Genomic DNA, 26,909 nt, shown 5'->3' with positions numbered 1-26,909 from the left:
AGTCTAATCGACTAACATACAATAACAGAGGTCGTTTCTAACCCCCTACACTCTCCCCTGTTTTAAAAGATGTCCCCCGACATCTTGACTATACCAACAAGTAGTCAAGTACCAGTAGAAGCACAGTCGTCTGTCTGGTCTCCATAGGGTGGTGTCAATCACATTCTACTGCAACTACATTCAAGTCCATACCGTCGGGGTAGAGTAGCAATAGTGTTCAGGTCGCACTAGATAATGAGTCGTGGGGTAAAGCATGCAAGTATACAACACATTTGCCCCAGGTCTCCAAGCCTGGTATGATGGATGACCCAAGTGTTCATATGTGAATATCTCAGTGGGTCTTCGAGTACGAGTAGACCTTCATGGCAGCGATTCCATTCCACTTTGTGACGCGGTGTCCGATTCCACCAACTCCGCCGGCGCTCCTGCATCACCCTCATTATCATCCATTACAAGTTGTTCCGGGCTTCCCTCAGCAGGCAGGCTGTCAGCTGGTGTTGGTTTTGGTAATGATGCTGGTACGACCAATGGAAACGCTTCCTCTAGCTGCTGCCCATCCTCTGGTTCCGTAGTTTGTGCCTGGGGGTGGAATTCTGATGCCACAGCTCTTAAATTGTGCGGTTCAGGTTAAGACACCTGATGACTGCCTGTCCTCCTTGTATACACAGGTAACCGTCGGAGATTGTATGAACATCCCTCCTCTTCATCTGAATATCCAGACTCCTGCCCAACTGCTTCCCTGCTATAAGCCTGTCTGTCTAGCTGTTTTTTCTGCTTCTTTGCCTGTCTGTCTAGCTGTTTTTTCTGTTTATTTGGCTGTTCAACTGGCAAATCCTTGACAGACATTAGGAGATTACGGTGCAACACACGGGTAGTTTTGTCTCCGTTTTCTGCCTGAACCTTGTACACTGGTCCATCTCCCACTCTTTCAGTGACCCTGTTGACTTTTTCCTCCCAGTAAGCCCGGAGCTTGCCAGGTCCACCCCTCTCAGATAGGTTCCTGACAAGTACACGATCCCCTGGCTGGAGTGCAATGCCTTTAACACCACGGTCATAGTATTTCTTCCTTTTTTCAGCGCTCTTTTGACTGTTCTCGGAGGCAATTATGTAAGCATCTTGCATTCTACAGGCCCACTTACATGCATATTCCTGTCGGCTTTTTACTTCTTCGTCCGCTGTCAGACCAAAAACTAAGTCGATGGGCAACCGGGGAGACCTTCCATAGAGGAGGAAGAACGCTGAATAGCCAGTGGACTCATGTCTTGTACAGTTGTACGCATGAACTACATGAGGCAAATAGTCTTTCCACTCAGCTTTCCTTTCTTCTTGGAGAGTGCGTAGCATCTGTAACAATGTTCTATTCAGACGTTCTACAGGGTTGCTCTGCGGATGGTATGGGGTGGTTCGGGAATGCGCAATGCCAGACAACTGTTGAAGCCGCTGGAATAGACTGTTTTCAAACTCCCGACCTTGATCATGATGTAGTCTCTCTGGATAAGCGAACCGTGGAATAAAATCACTAAAGATTTTCTCAGCAGCAACCTTGCCTGACTTACTCTTAGTCGGGTAGGCTTGTGCAAAACGAGTAAAGTGGTCTACCAGGACTAGAATATACTCATAGCCTCCTTTACTTGGCTCCAGATGGAGATAATCAATCGAAATGAGCTCAAATGGGGCACTAGTAGTGATGTTGCCCATGGGTGCTTTTTCCGGAATGGTGGGGCGTTTCTGTTTAATGCAGGAACACTGGCGAATGACGTAGTTTTCTATTTCGTGCTGCATGAATGGCCAATAGAACCTCTGCCTTGCAAGGTTGATCACCTTGTCAGCTCCAACATGACCCATGTCATCATGCAGGTGTTTAAGCACCGTCGACTTCAGCTTACTATGGAGAACGAGCTGTTTCCATTTCCCCGCCTGTCTGTATAAAATCCCCTTGTCCAGTTTCAGTGTATTCCATTCGTGTACTAGTCTCCTTGCCTCTGGTCCCATTTGTCTTTTATCTTTGTCATTGGGTTCCATCCCCTTCTCTTCAGTGTCATTACCTCAGAGATTGACGCATCCTCTTCCTGAGCAGCTCTGATATCATCTGGAGTGATAACGGGGACTGTCACCGGAAGAAAATCCTCACCATCAGAGGTGAGTTGCAACGCCGCCATCCATGGCACATCCTCCTCAGCCACAGCCTTGTCCCCCTGCCATATGGTGGAAACCACGTCTGGGGGCAAAGTTTCAGTGTACTCCTCTGTGTGTCCCTCCAGCTTAACTGCAGGAAGCTTGAGGGTTCTGCGCAGTATCCGTGCTGTTCCCAGCACTGCGCTTTTCTGGACCGAGATATCCGATGTTGTTCCCGGGATCTGTTGCAACCACTCGTCGAGTTAGGGGGTCACTGCCCCGAGTGCTCCGACCACCACAGGCACGACTGTCACCATAAAGCGGCTGGATAGCTCAGTTGATAAGGCATCAGTTTGCCATATGGGAGACGAGGGTTCGAATCCCACTTGTGGCAGAGAAAATGAGCACAAAAAACATCATCCAGTGTGGGTCCTTGGGCAAGACCCTTCACGCTAATGCCTTATAAAAATGATGGGCTACATGCCGGCTCAGACGTCGCCCGGCCAAACAAGGTCTGCGTCAGGTGCTGGGGAACCAGAGCACCCTGATGAAAAATGGGCTACTGGAACAAAGCGGATATATATATATACATACACACACACAGTGGTACCTCGGTTCTCGACCATAATTCGTTCCAGGACCCTGTTCGAAAAGCGATTTTTTTAAACACCGAAACCACCTCTTTGCTCCTGTCAATTGCGAGTTGACAGTGTAACCGGCCTCAGGCCTAGGGGATACCTGGGTCGGTCCAAAGCGCTTCACAGGCAGGTAGCACTGTGAACGACGAGGAAAGACGACACGAGACAACCGTGTTAATCAGCTTCACACAACGGCATTTATGACAACTGCGCATGCGTGAGCTGAGCCTACATCGCCTTCCTCTGTTCCATTCACAGGCGCGTAGCGCCCTCTCCTGACTTGGTAGTCTAATCGACTAACATACAATAACAGAGGTCGTTTCTAACCCCCTACACTCTCCCCTGTTTTAAAAGATGTCCCCCGACATCTTGACTATACCAACAAGTAGTCAAGTACCACAGTCGTCTGTCTGGTCTCCATAGGGTGGTGTCAATCACATTCTACTGCAACTAAATTCAAGTCCATACCGTCGGGGTAGAGTAGCAATAGTGTTCAGGTCGCACTAGATAATGAGTCGTGGGGTAAAGCATGCAAGTATACAACACATTTGCCCCAGGTCTCCAAGCCTGGTATGATGGATGACCCAAGTGTTCATATGTGAATATCTCAGTGGGTCTTCGAGTACGAGTAGACCTTCATGGCAGCGATTCCATTCCACTTTGTGACGCGGTGTCCGATTCCACCAACTCCGCCGGCGCTCCTGCATCACCCTCATTATCATCCATTACAAGTTGTTCCGGGCTTCCCTCAGCAGGCAGGCTGTCAGCTGGTGTTGGTTTTGGTAATGATGCTGGTACGACCAATGGAAACGCTTCCTCTAGCTGCTGCCCATCCTCTGGTTCCGTAGTTTGTGCCTGGGGGTGGAATTCTGATGCCACAGCTCTTAAATTGTGCGGTTCAGGTTAAGACACCTGATGACTGCCTGTCCTCCTTGTATACACAGGTAACCGTCGGAGATTGTATGAACATCCCTCCTCTTCATCTGAATATCCAGACTCCTGCCCAACTGCTTCCCTGCTATAAGCCTGTCTGTCTAGCTGTTTTTTCTGCTTCTTTGCCTGTCTGTCTAGCTGTTTTTTCTGTTTATTTGGCTGTTCAACTGGCAAATCATTGACAGACATTAGGAGATTACGGTGCAACACACGGGTAGTTTTGTCTCCGTTTTCTGCCTGAACCTTGTACACTGGTCCATCTCCCACTCTTTCAGTGACCCTGTTGACTTTTTCCTCCCAGTAAGCCCGGAGCTTGCCAGGTCCACCCCTCTCAGATAGGTTCCTGACAAGTACACGATCCCCTGGCTGGAGTGCAATGCCTTTAACACCACGGTCATAGTATTTCTTCCTTTTTTCAGCGCTCTTTTGACTGTTCTCGGAGGCAATTCTGTAAGCATCTTGCATTCTACAGGCCCACTTACATGCATATTCCTGTCGGCTTTTTACTTCTTCGTCCGCTGTCAGACCAAAAACTAAGTCGATGGGCAACCGGGGAGACCTTCCATAGAGGAGGAAGAACGCTGAATAGCCAGTGGACTCATGTCTTGTACAGTTGTACGCATGAACTACATGAGGCAAATAGTCTTTCCACTCAGCTTTCCTTTCTTCTTGGAGAGTGCGTAGCATCTGTAACAATGTTCTATTCAGACGTTCTACAGGGTTGCTCTGCGGATGGTATGGGGTGGTTCGGGAATGCGCAATGCCAGACAACTGTTGAAGCCGCTGGAATAGACTGTTTTCAAACTCCCGACCTTGATCATGATGTAGTCTCTCTGGATAAGCGAACCGTGGAATAAAATCACTAAAGATTTTCTCAGCAGCAACCTTGCCTGACTTACTCTTAGTCGGGTAGGCTTGTGCAAAACGAGTAAAGTGGTCTACCAGGACTAGAATATACTCATAGCCTCCTTTACTTGGCTCCAGATGGAGATAATCAATCGAAATGAGCTCAAATGGGGCACTAGTAGTGATGTTGCCCATGGGTGCTTTTTCCGGAATGGTGGGGCGTTTCTGTTTAATGCAGGAACACTGGCGAATGACGTAGTTTTCTATTTCGTGCTGCATGAATGGCCAATAGAACCTCTGCCTTGCAAGGTTGATCACCTTGTCAGCTCCAACATGACCCATGTCATCATGCAGGTGTTTAAGCACCGTCGACTTCAGCTTACTAGGGAGAACGAGCTGTTTCCATTTCCCCGCCTGTCTGTATAAAATCCCCTTGTCCAGTTTCAGTGTATTCCATTCGTGTACTAGTCTCCTTGCCTCTGGTCCCATTTGTCTTTTATCTTTGTCATTGGGGTTCCATCCCCTCCTCTTCAGTGTCATTACCTCAGAGATTGACGCATCCTCTTCATCCTCTGAGCAGCTCTGATATCATCTGGAGTGATAACGGGGACTGTCACCGGAAGAAAATCCTCACCATCAGAGGTGAGTTGCAACGCCGCCATCCATGGCACATCCTCCTCAGCCACAGCCTTGTCCCCCTGCCATATGGTGGAAACCACGTCTGGGGGCAAAGTTTCAGTGTACTCCTCTGTGTGTCCCTCCAGCTTAACTGGATAACGCGACAGTGTGTCGGCGTCAGCATTCGCCTTGCCTGGCCTGTACTTTATTGTGAAGTGGAAATTCACCCACCCAGCGATGTCCGGCAGCATTGAGTTTGGCCGTGCTTAGAACGTACGCGAGAGGGTTATTGTCCGTGTACACAGTGAATGTGGGTGCATAGTAGAGATAATCTCGAAATTTGTCGCAGATTGCCCACTTCAACACCAGAAACTCAAGCTTTCCAGAATGGAGATGATAATTTTTTTCTTAAGGTGAGCGTGTTCTGGATCCATAAGCAACAACGCGAAGTTTATCTCCCTGCTGCTAATAAAGCACAGCCCCCAGACCTTCATTGGATGCGTCCGTATTTAACACAAAGGGCAGATTAAAGTCTGGGTAGGCTAAAATAGGTGGACCAGTCAATACATCTACCAGGCGGGAGACCACAGCACTGTGTTCGGGGCCCCACTGAACAGGGTTACCAGAGGGAAGCTGGCCTAACTTGGTGACTTTCCTTTGGCGTGCAGCGGTGTTGTGAACTGGCCTCTGGTCAGGCTGAGTGGCCCCCTCTACCAGTTTAAACAGCGGCCGTGCAATCCTGGCAAAGTCCTGTAGGAAGGATCTATAGTAGCCCAAGAACCCCAATAGAGCTCTGACTTCCCCTACATTGCGTGGTTCTCTCTCTTTTAACTGCAAAACGGCTTCCAGGTCTTTAGGGTCTATGCGGACAACATCACTTGACACGAGACGACCCAAGTACCTCACTTGTCGTCTGAACAGTTCACATTTATTCGGACGTAGCTTTATGCCATGCTCCCGCAGCCGGTTAAGCACTTTCCTCAGGTCCTCTACATGTTCATGAAATGATTTTGAAAAGCAGAGCACGTCATCCAGATAAGGAGAGCAGCATTCGTCCCTCAGGCCATCAAGAACGTCCTCCATACATCTTTGAAAGGCTGCTGGCGCATTAGTTAGGCCAAATGGGAGGCGGAGCCACTCGTACAGCCCCCAAGGGGTGCTGAAAGCCGTTAGATGCCTGGAACTGTCATCAACAAAGCCCTGGTGGTAAGCGCTGCCTTGGTCAAGTATTGAGAACCAAGAGTAGCCCCCCAGGTTATCTAGCAGATCTTGAATGCGTGGGAGTGGATGACGATCAGGGACAGTTTTGCGATTTAGCTCCCTAAAGTCAACGCACAGGCGCAAGCTTTTATCTTTTTTTCTAACACAGACGACAGAAGATGAGTATGCTGAAGTGGATTTTCTTATCCAACCATGGTGAAGTAGGTTTTGCACATAGTCTTTCACCTCTTGATAAAGGGGTTTTGGAATGGCATTGTAACGCTTTTGCACCGGCGTGTTGTCAGTGAGTTGGATCTTGAGTTGCAGGTTTGGAATGCAACCTATATCAGCATCACCTCTTGCAAAGACATCTGACTCATCATACAACATGTCTCTGGCAATCCCCTGTTCTTCCTCTTTAAGATGTGACAAGTCAACCGGAGGATGCCACTTGTCTGTGGTCAGAGCCGCGCAGATTTGAACGGTGGGACTGTTTAGTGGCTTTGGATTGTCAGAGCACTCCTTAAAGGGCACGACCCCAGTAACTTCCTCAATTGAGCCGAGAACAGTTCTCTGTGGAAGATAAATGTCATGTTTACTAACATTCTGAATGGGAATTTTTACCATTTTTGTCGGCCCACTGGGTACATGTACTAACGAGGAGACCGGCTCTAGCCCCTCAGGGCAGCTGTTCCCTATACTGGGCTCAAATAGCATTGTTCCCCCCTTGGCCCATGCTCTTACTCTGCACTTCACCTCCCATACCTTGCCCGCAGGAATAATGAGTCCCTTCTTCCCAACACACACAGGGTACTGGAGGAATGTCTGATCAGGGCCCGATTTCTGAAGCACAGAAATCAAGATCTCTACTGTGCGTTCACTGACACTCATGGCTTCTTTCAGTATGGCTCCAATGTCCACCTGTTCATTATTCTGTTTGATCATTTCTGCAATCACATTGCTTCCTAAGAGAGGACAATTCACACAACTCGTACTGATTAGTATGGGCACTTGTATGTCAGCATGTCCATGGCTTCCACTCCGTATCTGCAACCCCACATTTACCCATCCATCAAAGGGAACCGCTGTGCCATTCGCTGCAGATACCCCAAACGGTTGGTCCGGAAATAGGGATGAAAGTGGTTCAACCAAGTTGCTTTGTACTGGAGGCTTATCATTGGCATTGATCACTGGAAGCCTCACTCCAGTGACCTTTCCCCGTTTCCCAGTGCCTTTCTTCGCAGACAGCCCACAGCTCTATGTCCTTCCTGACCACAAATGAAACAGTGAGGGCAGCTCTTAATGTTCTTCCGCACACAGGCCTGACACCTGCCCCTAGTCTCATTCGTTGGTGTCTGGGGTCGCGTCGAGGATCGAGTCAGAGACGGACCTGGATCTACCTGAGGCGCCGATTCTGTAGGTTTAACAACTTGGGCAAAGTGTTTGGTTAGTGCGGTCACTTTTGCAGTCAGCTCGAGAATGGCAGCACGGTTAGCCTGTAATTCAGAGTCAACTTTGGTCTGGTTAACCTGGTCAGTTTCATTAGTTTGAGCAGCATGGACATTCACGGATCGATTTTTAGTCACAGTACTGAGGCGTTTCACCCTCTCAGCCTCTTCACTTGTGGACTTGGTAAGTTGTTCTAACAGGACATCATCACGAACCTGTAAATCGGTAAGGAATGGTTTGAGATCACATCTGACATAATTCTTCTCATGTAGCCCTTGATAGAGTGTGTGCAGAAATGTACCTTGGACAAGTTTTTGATCGTAACCAAAATCTGCACCTGGTTGTTGTGACTCAAACATAATTCATTGCTTCAAACCCATCAGTCTATATAAAAATTGCTGTGGGGACTCACTGTCTCGCTGCTGAGCGGTACTGAGTTCATTGAAGAGCTCAGAGCTGCTCTTATCTCTGATATGTGATCGTAAAATTGTTTTTAACCGTGACATTGTAAGACCCTCTGTATCACTTAGGATGTCTCAGAATGTTCCAGGTTTAGTTATCTTCGACACAGTGCGGATAACCTCAGACTCGCTAAACCCTTCTTGTAGTCCCTCATCCATTTGTCTACACAGGCTACGGTATGACAGTTCAGACCCGGTGTCAGAAATCTGACCACCATAAATTTTGAACTCCCTCCGTGGAAACAGAGCAGCTACATCTGTGTACTTCACCACCTGCTCCCCCATACCGGAGGATAAACCGGCATGTTCAGGAGGAGCACCACCTGAACTGTTGGCGATGATCCTGCCCGGTGTGTGGATGTCTCTCGGTGGAAGATATGGAACCTCAACTTCTCCTCTCAGGTCAGCTCGTTCCCCAGTAGGTTCCTCCGGGGCATCTAGGAGCTCGCTGATCATGTCATCGAGGTGAAGGAGTTGAGACATGCCTTCATCTTCTATGTGTCTTAATTTGTCACCTCTGACATAGTCAATAATCACATCAAACAGTTCTGGTTCACTAAGGGCCGCAAGGTCCTCAGTATCACTCTCATCCACTGCGCCGGCAACAGTTAGTAGCTGATTGACATTCAAAGCTAATAGTCTCTTTTGGATCTTGAAAACCAATACCCGTCGTGGAGTTGTGGGAGCCATCGTTAGCCCCTGAAGCCTCTACTCTCTGGAGAACGGACAGCACTACAGTCTTCCCTGAAGCTTTAGGCACAGGTTCTCTTCGTAGCAGCTCCCACTCTGCCCACAATCCCGGACGAGCCCCCAATTGTAACCGGCCTCAGGCCTAGGGGATACCTGGGTCGGTCCAAAGCGCTTCACAGGCAGGTAGCACTGTGAACGACGAGGAAAGACGACACGAGACAACCGTGTTAATCAGCTTCACACAACGGCATTTATGACAACTGCGCATGCGTGAGCTGAGCCTACATCGCCTTCCTCTGTTCCATTCACAGGCGCGTAGCGCCCTCTCCTGACTTGGTAGTCTAATCGACTAACATACAATAACAGAGGTCGTTTCTAACCCCCTACAACAGCGTGGGGGATGGGGTAGGGTGGGGGCTGCCTCTCCCAGCCGTTCTCCGCCTGCTGTCAATTCTCTAATCATGGACATGGGGCTTTTATACGGTTCGCGATCACCTCGCCAATCCTGGATGATTGACTCAACCGTGCCTGGACTCTTCCTTCGATGCGCGAGTGTATCCGGTCCGAGGTATTTTCCCCGCGTCCCGTAAAGTTATGTCATCTTCCGGGATTGCGTCATTTTGCACCCTCGTGTGCCATTTGCTTTTTGGCGTAGTAAGCGGGTCGGATCACCCCCTGCCTTCTTACTCGCCATGTTTTCTTTGATTTGTGTCTGTTTGATCCCAAAAATTCCACTACGTTCCGACGAGTCAGCTGCCGTCACTCTCGCTCGGAACGTGACAGCTACGGATGACTCGGCTACAGGATGTTCTTTTCTCTTACAATATCTATCCAATGACACTTACTCTAACCCCCACAGTCACACCACTAGATTTCACAGCCTCCTTATTCTTTAATATCGTACTGATCATAGATTTCGCCATGCTGTATTCCCTCGCCAGATCAGACACTCGCACACCTCCTTCATATTTTGCGATTATTTCTTTCTTAAATGCAATAGTTGTACGCACTACTTTTCTTTTGTCACTTTAAGCAGCATTTAGTTTCTTTGGAGGCATGATTAGGGGCTAAAACTCTTCGTACACCTATATTAAACGCTAGAGCAAAACCTAGCACGTCCGCTAGCGACAACAGTTGGTCACGAGCAGAGCGATACACCTGTGCGCCGCTCAGCTCCCCACCCTCGCGTACGCACTCATCGTATTGGCGTTCGAACAACGATTGATGTTCGAACGCCCAAGCAAGAATATCTCGAATATTTTGTTCGAACACCGATTTGTTCGAACTGTGAGGCGTTCGAGAACCGAGGTACCACTATATATATATATATATATATATATATATATATATATATATATATATATATATATATATATATATATATATCGCTAATTTAAGGACAAAACCTTGAGCACATCAAGACAGACGGATAGATGGATGGATGGATAGATAGATAGATAGATAGATAGATAGATAGATAGATAGATAGATAGATAGATAGATAGATAGATAGATAGATAGATAGATAGATAGATAGATAGATAGATAGATAGATATAATAGAATGGATGAGAAGGTTTCTTCAGCCGTCATCTGTACAAATTTGAAGGTTTCGGACATTTCGCCTCCTATCCAAGAGGCTTCGTCAGCGAACTAAAGTCTGACTGGTCGTATCGGCCCTATTTATATATCCCTAATGTCCAGCCATGGCGGCGCCGGACACAGCTATGATAGGGCCCTACTCTCAGGTTGGGGGGAGCAGAGGACCACTCCCTGTGGCCCCACTGATGGATTCCTACATTCCTGACTAACGACTGGCCCATTTCCCCCACTCCCACCGGTATCACCTCATCAGCATTACAAATGTTGCCTAACCTGTTTTGCCTCAGCAGGCTATTGTATGAACGATCCAAATTGAACCTCACCCCACCAGACCGGTTTAATGAAGGATTTTGTTGTTTTATAAGAATCGCTTCTTAGGGCCGATACGACCAGTCAAACTTTAGTTCGCTGACGAAGTCTATTGGATAGGAGGCGAAACGTCCGAAACCTTCAAATTTGTACAGATGACGTCTTAAGAAACCTTCTCATCGATGGACCACTCCTGTACGACTGAGAGCTTACACAGACATATAATAGAATGTGACCCGAGTCTACCTCCCTAAAGCACTTTAAAAAGATGTAGCTGAGTGTACTAACCTAGTGTATATTCGTGTTGTCTTTTAGCCAGGGGACTTGCTGTGTCTCTATGCATTGAACTTAGGGATTGTTAATGAAATAAACAGTTGAGGTGTGACATTGTGTTTACCTGCAAAGACTGCCTAGCTGTCCCTGGACACACGCCGAATAATGCATTTAATGTGTTGTGGCTGAATGAGAAAATGTGTTGTCCCCCAAACTCCCTTAACAACAAAGAAGCAGAGGGTGGGATGGAGCCAGACAACAAAGATGACACACAACTATACACTGGAGGAGAACACGGGGTGGGAGAAGACACCAAAAATGTTTGCAAATTAGAAACTAAAAGCCATTACATCTAACACCCCATACCATATCCCATGAGAAATGTGGTCCTTTCAACATAAAGACTCTTATTTAACAAAGCAGGGAACAGGAAAACACTCTAATTCCCGGCCATTATTTACAGAAGTGGCTTAGGGAAAAAAATGTCCACCTCAACAAATGCCTTGCATTTTCAATCAACATAAAATTTCTGTTAGCGTGAATCAATGAACGGCACCAGTCACAATTATACTTTTTAAAATGATAAGAACTGATTAAGGAAGAATAAATAACTATGCCATCAAGTTGCCAACATTTCACAACAGATCCTCATTTGAGCCTTTTATCAACAGCAGCAAAGAAAAATCACTCCTTTAAGGACAAAACCTTGAGCAGATTAAGACAAATACTAATTGTTCTTCTTGGTCCTATAAAATAATGGTTGGATCAAATCTTACAAGAGAAGCAACAAATTCACAGGGTAGATTGATCTACCCAGCAAACCACAAAAGGTGAATGGGACAGAAAATAAAGTTCGACATTCACCCGCAGAGATGCGAAGCAACCAATCAAATGGCCTTACAGGAGCAATATCCCAATTAAAAGCTAATGAGGTGTTTCCCTGGATCAGGGTCTAGGCAATCCATCAAGCCCCAAAACAAGATTTATGTGCAAGTTTTCCTGAAAACTAACAAATAGACTGGACCTAAACAGGACCTCCTGGGTGGAGACAAGAACTTATCTGTTTACAAAGACACAAATCAACCCAAGCCTGAACTGCTCATTATTCATATTAACTTATAACTGAAACATAAAAAAGTCTCCTTCTATTTGTACAGACAGGTTCTCAATCGTTGCATTTAGTCAACATGTATGAAATCACCCCATTGCTCAGCGCTTGTTAGAACGAGTTCTCATACTTTAAGCCAGTATTTGTCAACCTACATTGAGCCGAAACAAATTTCTGAAGTTTGAAAAATTGCATGGCGCCCCACTAAACAAAATTATCACAAAGAGAGGAGACGCATAAACTTTGATAACCGTTTAAGCTCTCACGGCAACCGAATCTGCCACACTGTATGGGAAGGACTGATTTAAGCATTGTAATGGAACATCTTCTCATTTATCTTTTTCAGAGAGCAAAAACATTTGAGTGATCCCCGGAAAGGTGTGATTGATCCAGTAAAAAAAATACAGGTTGTGAAACAGCATTTCCTGAAGAAAAGGCCCAAATATATGCAAAGTAAAACATCTTGCACATTATGTCTATGAAGTTGGAAAAGTCATCGGAGACAATATTGGAAACAATGTTTTGATTAATTCCCACTCACCGCCCTGATTGGTGCTGACGGTAATGATGGCGACCTGTCGAGGAAATGAGCTCATGTCTGAAACGCCGTTGATTGATTCTATCTCAAAGGTATAATTAGCGTGCGCTGAGAAGTCCGTGACAGTGACAGAGGCAGTAGTCAGGCCTAACGGTTGGGGCAGGAAACGCAGCTCCTCCTCACAAAGTTGGCATTGGCCAGGCTCTCGACCACAGCGCTTACATTGGACATTGTAAGTAAGATCTCGGCGTCCCCCGCTGTCACTGGGGGGCGACCATTCCAGCATCAGACAAGTGTCATTGAGGTTGAATAGTAAGTTACGTGGAGGGGACGGAGGGCCTGTTAAAAAAGGAAAGAGAAGAGACAGCGCAATGAATACATATTGTGACTTTTTTATAATGTTGAAAAAGTACAAATCGTGGACCTCTGAAAGCCTTCGCCAGGGTCACAGAGTTTCATTTAAACATTGACTTTGCTTTCAACGTCCTAATCTTACAAGTAACGAATAGTTCTGGTGGTAGGATGACTAATACATAAAAATAAACCCCAAAAAACAAGTTGGAGAACATATCCCCCAATTGTTGATTTCATGGTCCAACTTTAAAGGTGAATATTCCTTCCGTCAACAATGATTATGATATGATATTCCTGAAATACAACACACTTTGAACGACTTCTACTGCAGTGTACTGTCGCAGTCTTTCAGAGCCAGAATTTCAAGGGCAAACCTTGGAAACAAACCATCCTAACAACTAAAAACGTAAAACGTTGTTTCACACATGCAAAGGAATAAGCAACCAAAGCCAACATACACAAATCGTGGCGACTTGGTGGATATAAAAAATATGATCATAGAAGCAAAAGGATACAAACTAAAATATTGATCCAGAATATTTGCTCTCATTAATAGATGAGAGATAGATTAATGTCTCATTTTTCATGTTGCTCCAGTCTGTAATTGCAGACATATAATTATGGCATTGTTTCAGCAGAGCCAAGCTACTTGGTTATTTTGGGGAGAAAAAACCTTGAATGTTTTGCTGTCTGTGAGGCACACGTGAGAAAAGAAAAGGCTCGAAAATTGACACTTGGGGCATAGTGCGACTCAATTCTAAAAGGTCTATCCAATGATGAACACATTTTCCCCCAAAACGCAATGTTAAAAGGTTAACAAGCTGTTACTGCTGTACTTCTCGACCCCATCCATTACATTATTTTGCTTCCCTCTGATTTGAGTGTTGAAGATATTTTTGTGCTCCCTGGATACGTGTCTTTGTGCGCCAGAGTAAGCATTGTGCAGTAGCAGGCAGTCAGCCGTCAACGGGGTAGAGTTAAAAGGCCTGTGAGATTTGAAAATTCCCTTTCTGAAGAGCTCACTGTCTGGCAAGACAATGCAATGTTTCCCTGTCCCCCAGCAACCCTCCATCCTGCAAAACCTTTGCTTGAAATCTCAGAAGACAGCAATGCTCCTCCTCCACTTCTGTCAGCATACGTCCATTCTTTCTCTTGCTTTATCTGCCCCTGCCTTTATCGGCCATCATCGAAACCTCCTCTATTCTCTCCACCGAGCAGAATCCACCCACCTTGCCCTCCTGTGGATCAACCCTACTGCCATCAATCAGCCTCCATTCTTCTCCAGAGGGAGATTGGATCGGTATCCTCCTTCCTTTCTTTCTTCAATGTCTACACTACCCATGTATCCTCCGCCTTTATCTCTTCTTTTGTGATATCTTTGCTTTCTTCCTTCTTGCATTCACTTTTTAAACAGCATTCCTCCCTGAGTTTACTCCAATAATTTATTTGATGCCCCAATTTGTAAGAATAATGACCGCAAATACCGTAAACTCTCATTCCAGTGACATGCTGTCTGGTCTAGCAGCTTTGGGCATTCTCATCATTCTTTCCTGATGTGCAATGTACTGTCATGTTCGGTCTGGTTTTATTTTGTTTTCAGTCCCAGCGGACCTTGTCATATCCTGTAATAGCAACTTGCCCCACCAAAAATCTGCACTTTTAGAGGGGCAATACAGGGCAAGAATTTCCGCAGAATGCTTTTCCAAATAATGACTCCCCATCATTCCGTATTCCACAATCTTTCTTTCATAACTTTGCTGCTGTGAAATGTAAATTTCTCCACTGCGAAACTAATAAAGGCAAATCCAATCCAATCCAATCCAATGCCTAGTACAAATAGGACACCCCCACAGAGAGATTTCAGTGATGCTACCCCAGTCTATTGAAATGGCAGCAAATTTCATTTTAATTAAAAGGGAATACTTAAAATTAAATTATTTTTTATTTAATGCAAATATTACTTTGTAATTACTGTCCGTGAATCCATGACGAAGATGAGGCAGCCGATCCACATGCAATTAATTTGATTATCTCTTGTACACTTTGACTCTGAATAGATATGTATTAAATATCATAAGGATCATCTAGAGTCACAGGTATTAACGAGTTGTGGGGTTTCACATCAATCACAATTAGCCACTTTCAAGCAGTCGGCTAATAATTTTCTCAAGTATTAGGCGTGAGCCACTTAAAGATGAAAAGAGGGGAAGGGCAAGATACTTGGGGAGCAGACTGCGACAAGCTAGATGTTCTTTCTGCATCAAAAATATTGACTGCACTAACGCTACACGCAAAATAAATGAAAAAAACTAAGCAATGGTGGAGCTACTTCATACTGAAAGCTTGATCTTGGGTAAAATTGGAGTGTATATCTGTTCAGTAAGAAATAATAGTCCCATACTTTCCGACATATAAGGTGCTCCGGACTATAAGGTACACCTTCAATGAATGACATGTTTAAAAAGGTTTTCCATATATAAGGCATATTACATTATAAGATGTTACGGTAGAGGCTGGGGTTGAGTTATAGACCCATTCGATCAAGGATGTCAAATTCCTTTTTTTGCTACAGGCAAAGTAATTCTAAGAGATCATGTAAAACGAAACGCCATTTTATATGTCCCAGCATGGGTCGTGCACTCCTTCCACAGTGGGAAATTCAGTCAGTGGCTGTTGACAGTAGTTGCAAGACCTATTGTTGCTCAATATTACTTCACATACTCTAGAAGGCGTACTGCCTGATATAACGCAAGGTCATCTTTTAAAGATAATAAAGGTTTTTGGCTGCGCCTTATAGTCCAGTAAACACTGTTTAGGGTGGGCATGGGCTGGATAGGTCCATTATGTAAAACAGAAGAGAAACATTTAGGTTTAGAAGTACAATGAGACCTCAACTTACAAACACCTTATCTTACAAACTTTTCGTCTTAAGAACGTCAAATTTATGAAAATTAAACCTTATAATAAGCAGTATTTTCATAATACACACCCACCACGGCTGGCGGAGTGATCTTCGGCGGAAGCACACGACCGAACAGCGCTCCAGCCGGCGCTACTTTCCACACCCCCTCTCATTGAATGCACACGTCGATCGCCTACTTGGAGCTTTTTGCGGATAATTTTCCTATGATGCGACCGAAAAAAATACCACAGGCTCGTGTTCAGCCCAAGAAGACACAAAATAAAATCACTGTCGCTGAGAAGAAGGTGATAATTGAAAAACACGAACGAGGTGTGCGTTTGTGTGATTTAGTGGCCGAGCACGGCTATGCTAAGGCAACCATTGCTCCCATTCTCCGTAACAGAGAAGCCATCAAAGGTGCGTCTGTTGATAAAGGTGTTTCCGTGCTCTCAAAGCGACGGTCTCGGGCAATAGAAGAAGTTGAAAAACTTCACGAAAAGAGGCTATCCGGCGACAGCGTGAGTAAAGCTATTTTGTGCAAGGAAGCACGGCTAATTCATGCCGATATCAAGTTCGGCGCTTATTGAGGATTTTAAAGCCAGTAACGGATGACGGTTCGAGAACATCTGAGGGCGAAGAGGAGAAGGCAATGTTGGCAAAGTGGAATGATGTGCAGGCTTTTACCGAACAGTTGCATCCAGAAAAGACTGGCTATGACAACATGATGAACGATAATGTGATGCCTCAGCTTCATAAGACCTTACAAGTCAGAAAGCAACAGGTGTCAATTAAGAGGTTTTTAATCAGCAAAAATGATGAGGAGTCTCCAAAGAAAAAAGAAGAGAAGCCACACCAGAGGTTAAGTTACCAACAGTCCTTATGGAAGGTGACCATAAGCAATCAATGACCATCAAAAAGGTAAATAAACCTTTATTTTACAGCACAGTTTATTTCTTTAATTACAGTCCTCATGTAATGTGCCTCTCTTTGTGACTTATGATACAATGCAGTGTATTTCTTTCATTAAAATACAATAGCACATTTATTATACATAGAATAAGGTATGCTGTGTGTAGTTTTAAGGCTTATTTAGTTAAAAACTATATTTTATGGAAACCCGGGAACGGATTATTCCCATTGTAATGGTTTCCTATGGGAAAAACGTTTTTGTGATTCACACTTTTTGCCTTACACACTCAGCCTGGGAATCAATTAAGTTCGTAAGTTGAGGTCTCACTGTAAATGCTTTGGGAAAAAGCATCTTGTGTTGGTGAGTAACACATGTAATTTCACTACTCAAAACCTATTTGGTGTTGAAAATAATGTTATGACCACACTTGAAAGAACTGAAAAATGTAATGAAACTAAAAAGCTCACAGCCGCAACTACACAACATTGCCAATGACTAAGTATTAAGAGATATCATACTCACGTGTACAAGCCATTGTTGGGGGATCTTTTCCAGCTCTGAAATATCCAACTTCACATCTGCAGATTGCAGCACCCTCTCCATAGCTGAAACTATTTATTGGGCATTTTGAACATTTGATGTTTCCAGCAAAGGCCTTGTAGAAGCCTGGCTGGCATGCTGGGTGAGACAAAGAAAATAAATGAAAGCAAAGTGGTAAGTGAGTGAACAAAAACAGTCTCAATGCAACAAGCTGGCAAATCAACTTATAGTCTTTAATAACTTTTGAAATGAAAAAAGAAAGACATGAACAAAAAACATTTGGTTACACACGAAGGACAATTCGTCTGCTGCATACGCCCATACACGCACACACAATGCTATATATATACATACATACACGTATATGTGTATATATACGTATATACACATATATACACATATATAAATATACATATACATATATGTATGTATACATATATGGGGGACAGAATACATACAACGTAGCCGTTGTCGAGGATATACACACACACACACACACACACACACACACACATATATATATATATATATATATCTCGAGGAGATTCAGGTTAATCACAAGACGAAACCCATGCGACTTCACCCATCCCTTCTGCCATACTGTGTTGCAGGTAATAATTGTTTCATTTCGTTTTTATTGAACAATATTTAGTTTCTTGTGTCGTGTTTCATTTGCCCGTGAGTGTCCGTGGCGGGTTGAACTGTGCGCCAGCCATTACAAGCGCACCGCTTGTTCTGCCGAGTCTCCGCCCATGATGCGTTCAGGGACATCTTGTAAATAACAGGGAACTTGTGTTGTATTCCCTTTTTCTGTAAATAACCACTATACGATCACACGTTGTTAATTCTGTTTTGTTATCTACAATGTTTTGCATTTGAGAACAATCTCGAGGAGATTCAGGTTAATCACAAGACGAAACCAATGTGACTTCACCCATCCCTTCTGCCATACTGTGTTGCAGAAATAAAAGAAATAAAAAGACACATTCACACGTCTGGTCTCATTAAGACGGCGGCATCGTGGAGACGAAAACAGTCACTGTTGTGACACCCGTCACATCGGTGCCGTGACCCGGATCACAAATGAATCTCCACTTCGGACCGGGACCGCGATGCTGCACAATGAAGACGCTGTGCAGTCCCATCACTCGGTGGACGGTGTGTCGACCCCCGTTTTGGAAATACATGTAGTGTGTTAATTGTCTGACCTGCTGTTTTGCAATTAGTGTGCTTTTTTTTCATGTACGTGTTTTTGTGTGTTAAGTCTAAGAATGAGCTCCTTACAAGTAACAAGTAGCACACCTTTGAATGAGTGTGTTGGTAGAGGTAGAGGCTTCCCAACCGTGTTACAGTTATGTAGTGCAATCCAGTGTGGTGTAGTTTGTACAGAGGGGAATGGACAGGTTCAAGCTGAGGCCACTTATGTTAGTGGGGACAGAGTTCCTTCCCAGACCCAGTGCAGTGCATCTACGACGAGCGCACAGACCACTGATACACCAGCAACAGATCCCTTTCTCCAGTCTGTCACAGTTATGTAGTGCTATGCAGAGTGATGTAGTTTGTACAGAGGGGAATGGGCAGGTTCGAGCTGAGGCCACTTATGTTAGTGGGGACAGAGTTCCTTCCCAGACCCAGTGCAGTGCATCTCCGACGAGCGCACAGACCCTGACACACCGGCGACAGATCCCTTACTCCGGTCACCTGACGTAGTTGGTCAGATGACTGACATAATTAGACAACATTTTTGTACATCCTTGCCCGATAACCTTGTCTATTTTGCCTGTTGGCCTTTCTGTTGTCTTCCGTGTGTATGTTGCCTCACTTCTGCATAATTTAAGGGGGGTGTATGTAACGGAGTTGTGCACTGAGATTATTAAATTATGAAGGAAGTGACGCAACGGCGCACAGTGTGGCACCATGTCCCGCCCATAGTTTCCAGAACAATCTCGAGGAGATTCAGGGTGAGTCGCAATTTTCTGTTGGCCTCGATTAACGCGCATTTTCATGACAATATCTTATTTTGTTTCCCCTTTTGTACTGTCTAGTGTTATCTAATTAGTTCCCTTATTCATTTCGAGTCCAGATTACTTTTTGTGTCATTATTTACTTCACGTTTTGTCGAGTGGAACTTTGGAGCACATGTGCTTCATAGTGCTATTCTATTGCGCAGTTAATCACAAGACGAAATCCATGCGACTTCACCCATCCCTTCTGCCATACTGTGTTGCAGGTAATAATTGTTTCATTTCGTTTTTATTGAACAATATTTAGTTTCTTATGTCGTGTTTCATTTGCCCGTGAGTGTCCATGGCGCGTTGAACTGTGCGCCAGCCATTACAAGCGCACCACGTGTTCTGCCGAGTCTCCGCCTATGATGCGTTCAGGGACATCTTGTAAATAACAGTGAACTTGTGTTGGATTCTCTTTTTCTGTAAATAACCACTATACGATCACACGTTGTTAATTCTGTTTTGTTATCTACAATGTTTTGCATTTGAGAACAATCTCGAGGAGATTCAGGTTAATCACAAGACGAAACCCACGCGACTTCACCCATCCCTTCTGCCATACTGTGTTGCAGAAATAAAAGAAATAAAAAGACACATTCACGCGTCTGCTCTCATTAAGACGGCAGCATCGTGGAGACGAAGACAGTCACTGTTGTGACACCCGTCACACACATATATATATATATATATATAGAATATCTTTGCTTGACTTTCATAATGCAGTTAATTACTGTCACAAAAAAAGCACACACATACACGCAGAGTGTCATTGCTTACGGCATGCCAAGGCTACTGACATCATTAACCTTGTATACTCCAGTGTCCTTGAGTCATAATCTGTCTGTCAACCCTGACCCCCCCACTGCCCACCACTATATGAGATCCTTTTGATGCTGTCAGCCAAATAGGGCCGTTGGTTGACCTTTCATGAACTGAGGCGATGTTTCTTTAAAACCCTTGTAACAACAATCTGCCTCAATTTGTCTGGTCGGGCTTTACTCCAGGGCCACAGTGGCAGTACACTGTGGCTGACAATGCATCAACTGAATTCTCTTTCGTACAAGCACGCCCGCCCGCACGCACGCCACCACGCGCGCACACATACAAACACCCATACACACACACACACACACATGCACACATGTACACACACACACACACACACACACACGCACACACACACACACACACACACACACACACACACACACACACACACACACACACACACACACACACACACACACACACACACACACACAAAACAATATGAATGCAGTGATACCTTGGTTTACAAATTTAATTTATTCCCAGACAGAGTGTGTAAGGCGAAAAGTCTTCTTCTTCTTTTTCTTTCGGCTTTTCCCCTCAGGGGTCGCCACAGCGAATCAATGTCCCCCATCTATCCCGGTTTTGTGCATCCTCTTCTCTCACACCAGCTATCTTCATGTCCTCTTTGACCACATCCATAAACCTCCTCTTCGGTCCTCCTCTCGGTCTCCTGCCTGCCTTACAATCACACTCAAAAGATAATTATACTATGTATTTGAATTTTTCTATCTTAAAGAGCTGTCATTTCTATTATTCATAACATTTTTAGACTCTGAATAAATATACATCAATAGTGGTGTATTTAATTGCAATTGTATGTTTTGGATTATAAAAAAATTATAATCCAAAGCATATCTGATCTTGAAAGTTGAGGTTTTTGGACTTGTCCAACTTCACATCGTGCCGAAAGATGACGTGAGAGTGAAGTAGTTGTCTTCTAAAACATATTTAGCCACAAAGTATAAGAATTTCGTCGAATACCGGAAGAAAATCGACGAAAAACGAGCAAAAATTATTCATATGGTACGGAACTGTGTCAGAGGCTACAACTCGTGACGTCATCGGTGACGTCACGACCTGGTGACCGCGGACGCAATGCTATTGCCTCCTTTGGGCACTTCTAAACCTATTTCTATGGTTAATACATTGCCATCTCTATCCTTAATCACCCGAACCTGCTGCAGGTCCTTACCATCTTTGTCTCTCTGTCTCGCCAGCCTGTAAAGATCAGTCTCACCTTCCTTGCTGTCCAGCCGAGCATACAAGTCATCATAGGCGTCTTGTTTGGCCTTTGCCACCTTTACTTTAACCGTGCGCTGCATCTCCTTCTACTGCTGTCTACTCTCATCCGTCCTCTCAGTGTCCCACTTCTTCTTTGCTAACCTCTTTCTGTGTATACACTCCTGTACCTCCCCATTCCACCACCAAGTCTCCTTATCTACCCTTCTTCCACTCGATATACCAAGTACTTTCCGACCTGTGTCTCTGATTATGTTCGCTGTAGTTTGCCAGTCATCTGGAAGGACCTCTTGCCCATCCAGTGCTTGTCTTACCTCCTTCCTAAATGTCATAAAACACTCTTCCTTTTTCAACTTCCACCATTTTGTCCTCACTTCAGTCTTTGGTTTCTTCATCTTCCTCAATGCCAGCGTCATCCTACACACCACCAACCTATGCTGTCTGGCTACACTCTCACCAACCACTACTTTGCAGTCACTGATTTCCTTTAGATGGCACTGTTGACACAAAATTTAGTCTACCTGTGTACTTCTGCCTCTACTCTTATAGGTCACCCTATGTTCCTGTCTCTTCTGAAAAAAAGTATTCACAATAGCCATTTGCATTCTCTTAGCAAAGTCAACCACCGTCTGTCCTTCGGCGTTCCTCATCTGGAGTCCAAACCTGCCCATCACCTTCTCATCATCTTTGTTTCCTGCGCCAACATGTCCATTGAAGTCTCCACCAATTACAACCCTCTCACTTCTCGGGATGTTCTGTATGACTTCATCAAAGTCCAACCAAAATTTCTCCTTCTCCGCCAGCTCACATCCTAAGGCGAAAAGTGTGTATGCCCAAAAAATATTTCCCATAATGCGTTCCCACGTCTCCATAAAACATAATTTTCTACTTTCTAATTTTCTAAGCCTTAAAACTACACCAAATATACCTCATTTTATGCATAATAAATGTGATATGGTATGGTATTATAAATAAAGAAATAAACTGTACTGAATAATAAAGTCGTTTTTTTTTTACCTTTGTGATGGTCGTTGATGGTTTGATGGAATGGAGTGGCCGGTTTCATCAGCATTAAACACTTGAGGAACATAACCTTCTTCTTTCACCATCTTGAGGAATGTTACCTTCTAGGTGCTTTCTCTGTGATAATTTTATCTAGTTCCTCATTAATTGTGTTCTGTTTAGCTGGGTTGATAGCTTTTTGCATCAAGTGTAAAGATGGCTTGCGCGAGTTATTTGTGGAGCCTGATTGATGGGATATTTTAATCTTGCAGTCGACACTCTGCCTTTGAACGATCAAAGTTGAAACTCTCTCACTGTTGTCTACCTGTCTCTTTAATGTTTGAACAACCTCCCCTCACTGCTGCGTTGTTGATTATTCACGTGGCTTTAACCGAAGACTGTGGGCGGGGATTTTTTGTTGTTAGAAGCACGGGCTCGTTCGCGAACGACGCATCACAGATTGAGGCAGCTCTGTGTACGAAAACAGTTCGTAAACCAAGGTAAAGTTCGTAAACCAAGGTAAAGTTCGTATGCCAAGGTAAAAGTTTCATAAATTTAACGTTCTTAAACCAAAAAGTTCATGAGCCAAGGGTTTCATAAACCGAGGTATCACTGTACATGGTTTTAAGAAAAGACTGTATAACAGGGTTTTCCAAACTCACTCCTCAAAAGCTGCTACCCGACCTGTTTTAGTTCTCAGTGGGGATTGAACCCACGACCTCTGCACTGTTTTATTTATTTATTTCCCAAGTATAGGGCGTGTCCTAAATATTTCTAGGATTGGGTTTGTAAATAATAATAATAATAATAACAAACCATTCTCAATTGCTTGTTGAGGGAAAAAACAATAAAATAAACACAATCATAACACATTGTTAGGCCACAGTGTGTTTAATTTTGCAAAAGGAGGCTTATCGTCCCACACAAAACCTGAGTAAAGGCCATTGGTTTGTAGAAACTATACCGCAAATGTCTTGTGGAACTAAATAATATTATCCCTCTCAAGACCATTATGATATAAGAACATCTTGGTTTACATTTATCAATATTATATTGTTACAAATTTGAACATTTCAAACTATTCACAAATAGAACTGGTGTAATTCACTCTTGTCTTCCTGACCTTCCAAAAAAAACAGAATAAAGGCCCTTACAAAGCACAGTATTTTTGCAGTAGGATAGGACGCAGCATGTCACAATGAAGGTGTTTTTCCCTCAATTTTCTCCATTATTTTCAATGTACATTATATGTTTACCATCTCTGTTTACCCTCAGAAATTACTCTCTCTGTCTCGTTCCAATTGCAGGTGGCAAGATCTTCTGAATGTGCTGCTGTCAGAATAACATTTCCAGTCAAACAAAACATTTGTCGATTCAGTTGAGCCACCAATTGTCGTGAGCAAAATGGGTTCAGCGATGTCATATCAAACTGATTTCAGTGCAGTGTTCATAAGCCTTATTTGTGCTTTGAAACTGATTGTTAAATCCATCACCATGTCCATTTATATACAGTGTCTTATACAGTATGTCAGTACAAGTACAGATCTCACTGTCAAATCTGTAACTGACAAAAAGAGAACCAACTGGAGTTGCTTTCTTGACTGATCAATGGAACAAGTGACTTTTAGAGGGCAGACGGTCTTCTGCACATCTCAAAGGTGAACACATTTGAACTGGCTACAAGAAAATAGTTTTCTGACTCACTGGCCTTTGGGGTCCCGGTCAACCGTTGGCCGTCTGCCCAAAGTTAATGGGATCTGGAAGTCATACAGACCATCCTCACAGCCCAGGGTCGTGGCGCATAAGACATTCCAGTAACATGATGACCTCGATTATACTTGCAAGGAAATTTAACCCAAATTGTTGGATTGACCACCCTTAAAATATTTTTGGGGACAGGAACAACGTAACACCATCCACACGTATGGGGAGTCATGCAATTGAAAGACATCATTTTGATTCAGATTTGAATCAAACAATTCATGCACTGGAATGGGTCTAGTAAGTAACCATAAAAACATTTACATTTGTAACATTGGCATTATATAATAACATTTTTAAAAGAATCATAATGATTACTCAAACATTAAAAACATCTACATTTGAAATTCAGGACAGTTAATCTATCGCCTGCACAATTCTGTGCAGATTTTTTTAACATCCACGTAGGTGGTATCTGGTATGGATTTTCTAAATCTTGGTAGGATAAAAAACAAACATTCCACCCACGTTGTTAAACTGATGATTTTATTGTTTGCCATACATTTTAACAAAATCTGTTGCATTTACCTCTGGCCACCATTGCAACCTGTGTCATTACGGGTAAAACACATGCATAATAGTGCAGGTTTGTTGTTAGCATGAGGAGTCTTTACAGCCGATTGGTGGTGAATTCTTCTCCCGGTGGTAAGCGAAGGAGAACAATTCCAAGAGGAGCACAATTCTGCAGCATTTACTTGCAGAACCACATCAACAAATGTTGCAGAATAGTTCAGCTCTTGAAATCAAAAGCAGTGTGGTGAGGAGGCAATGCAAATGACTATAGATTGGTCGTTACAGAGATGACAGCATTCCTTGCTGATACAAGTTTCAAACCATAGAAAACCAATGTGAGAAGTACACTTTTGTTTGTCCATTTTTCCCAAAGGCAATATTGCATGGCTTGTGTAAGCAAAGTATATCGTGCCAAATACAGCAATTGGTTACTTGCAGTTAGGCTTGTCTGATTATGCAAATCGGCTTTCACTTAAACAATATCAAATCCCCTATAATTATCTCTGAGTTTCAGCAAAATGACTGATGATTAATCGTTTTTCATATGGTTCCAGCAGCTTTGTGGCATCAAGCCAACCAACCCAAACATTGATGAAATATATTCCATCTATGGAATGAGAAGTGGCACGATCGAATCAACCCTTATATAGTTTTTTAATTATTTTTGTTGTTTTTATTAATGTAAACTAGATTGATGCCCTCAAAATTCCAATAACTGGGCCTCTCTGTTCCATTACACACACTCCTCTCCCCATTTTCAATAACTAATGCGAGTGCAAACTCTGATTTGCACTTTAGATAAAGTGCAAATCATCGCTGAGGTGTTAGTCTGGGTGTTATTTAGTTTGTTAAAAACTGTGATCAGCTTTCATAGTGCACCATCACATCCTCCAAAGTAACGCATATATTGCAGTGTGGTTGACACCCTGTTTTTTATGGCAACCTATTTGGGCAGCTCATTCAATATTGGTGTATGGTGCGTTTGTATTTGGTTACAACTTGCATATACCTCACTGTTTTCTTTGGCTCCTTCATTCAAGTGTCCGTCATGAGTTACTCTGCAAAGTGCCTGGTGATCACAGGTCAAGTAAATGAGTATTGAACCTGTGTCTTGGTTGTAGGGATAGATGAGGACGGGTAAAGGACACACACAGCAGCCAGAAGCTGAAAGCACAATCTGGTTGATATTCAATTGGAGAGACAATTTATAGAATTTTGGATTTTTACAAGCCCATGATGCATTTGAAAATAAATCAAAGGAATATCATTAAAACATAGAAAGGCTTTTTTTAAGCTCTTTAAAGGTTGTTAAAAAACAAGTGTTATTTCAATTGTCGCTTTTGACAGATTGTCAAATTATTTACTCACAATCCAAAGAGTCATTGCAAACACATGTTAAAAAAAGCCAATCTCATTGATTTCTGGTAAAGCAGGTTATTTATGATCAATGAGAACATCTACTCTGCCATAGGCTAGCTTACTTGATGTTCCATCAAATAATGTATTGGTAGTGATTACGTAAATTGCAATGAATGAGACTGTTATCCAAATTCATCCAGAACTAAGAGAAACATCATGTAACACACAATTTATTTAAAAAATAACATATGAAGTTAGTGATTTGTCATCTAGGCTCGGTAGGAGATGTGAAAAATGTGCATCACAGTACGAACCATAGGCCAACTCTTGTCAGCTCATATCCAACAGTGTGACTAAAATGCGAGATTGCTCATCTGCACCAATGGCCTAATTAACGCCTTTTCTTTTGTGATAACTTTTGCACCCTTTCTTGGTAATTATTTGAATTCAAACAAAATTAGGCTGCCATACTGTATAAGGAACTGATAAAATAAGTAAAATAAGATTTTTTTTCTGATAAAATGTTTCGTTTTGTCATAGTTATCCAATCCTGATTCATAGTACTAGTTTCCACCTGTTTAATTAGGCTATAATCTTGTTGTGTGATGGTTTGTTGAATTTATTTTGGTTTAGCTGAGATAAAGTGGGGCAGGGCTCATTATTGGAAAGGAAAGAGAGGCAATAAACTGTTTGAATTCTGCTTATTTTCA

General features: G+C 43.5%; 1 protein-coding gene across 2 annotated transcripts in view; it reads right to left on the bottom strand.

The window, feature by feature from the left end:
• Positions 1 to 26,909, bottom strand: part of LOC148894711 (ephrin type-A receptor 6-like) — a 164,456-nt gene that overhangs the window by 66,867 nt on the left and 70,680 nt on the right. For both annotated transcript variants that reach the window (XM_089003194.1, XM_089003196.1), the window contains exons 4-5: positions 17,468 to 17,623; positions 12,783 to 13,118 (exon numbers count right to left, since the gene is read on the bottom strand). In XM_089003194.1, coding sequence (XP_088859320.1) covers positions 12,783 to 13,118; positions 17,468 to 17,623 — 492 coding nt within the window. The remainder of the gene's footprint in view (positions 1 to 12,782; positions 13,119 to 17,467; positions 17,624 to 26,909) is intronic.

The sequence above is a fragment of the Hippocampus bargibanti genome, linkage group LG08 (genome assembly GCF_051943395.1).
Source record: "Hippocampus bargibanti isolate YZ-2025 linkage group LG08, ASM5194339v1, whole genome shotgun sequence".
NCBI lineage: Eukaryota > Metazoa > Chordata > Actinopteri > Syngnathiformes > Syngnathidae > Hippocampus > Hippocampus bargibanti.
The sequence above is the reverse complement of the archived record's forward strand: the minus strand, read 5'-3'. Positions and strand labels throughout refer to the sequence as shown.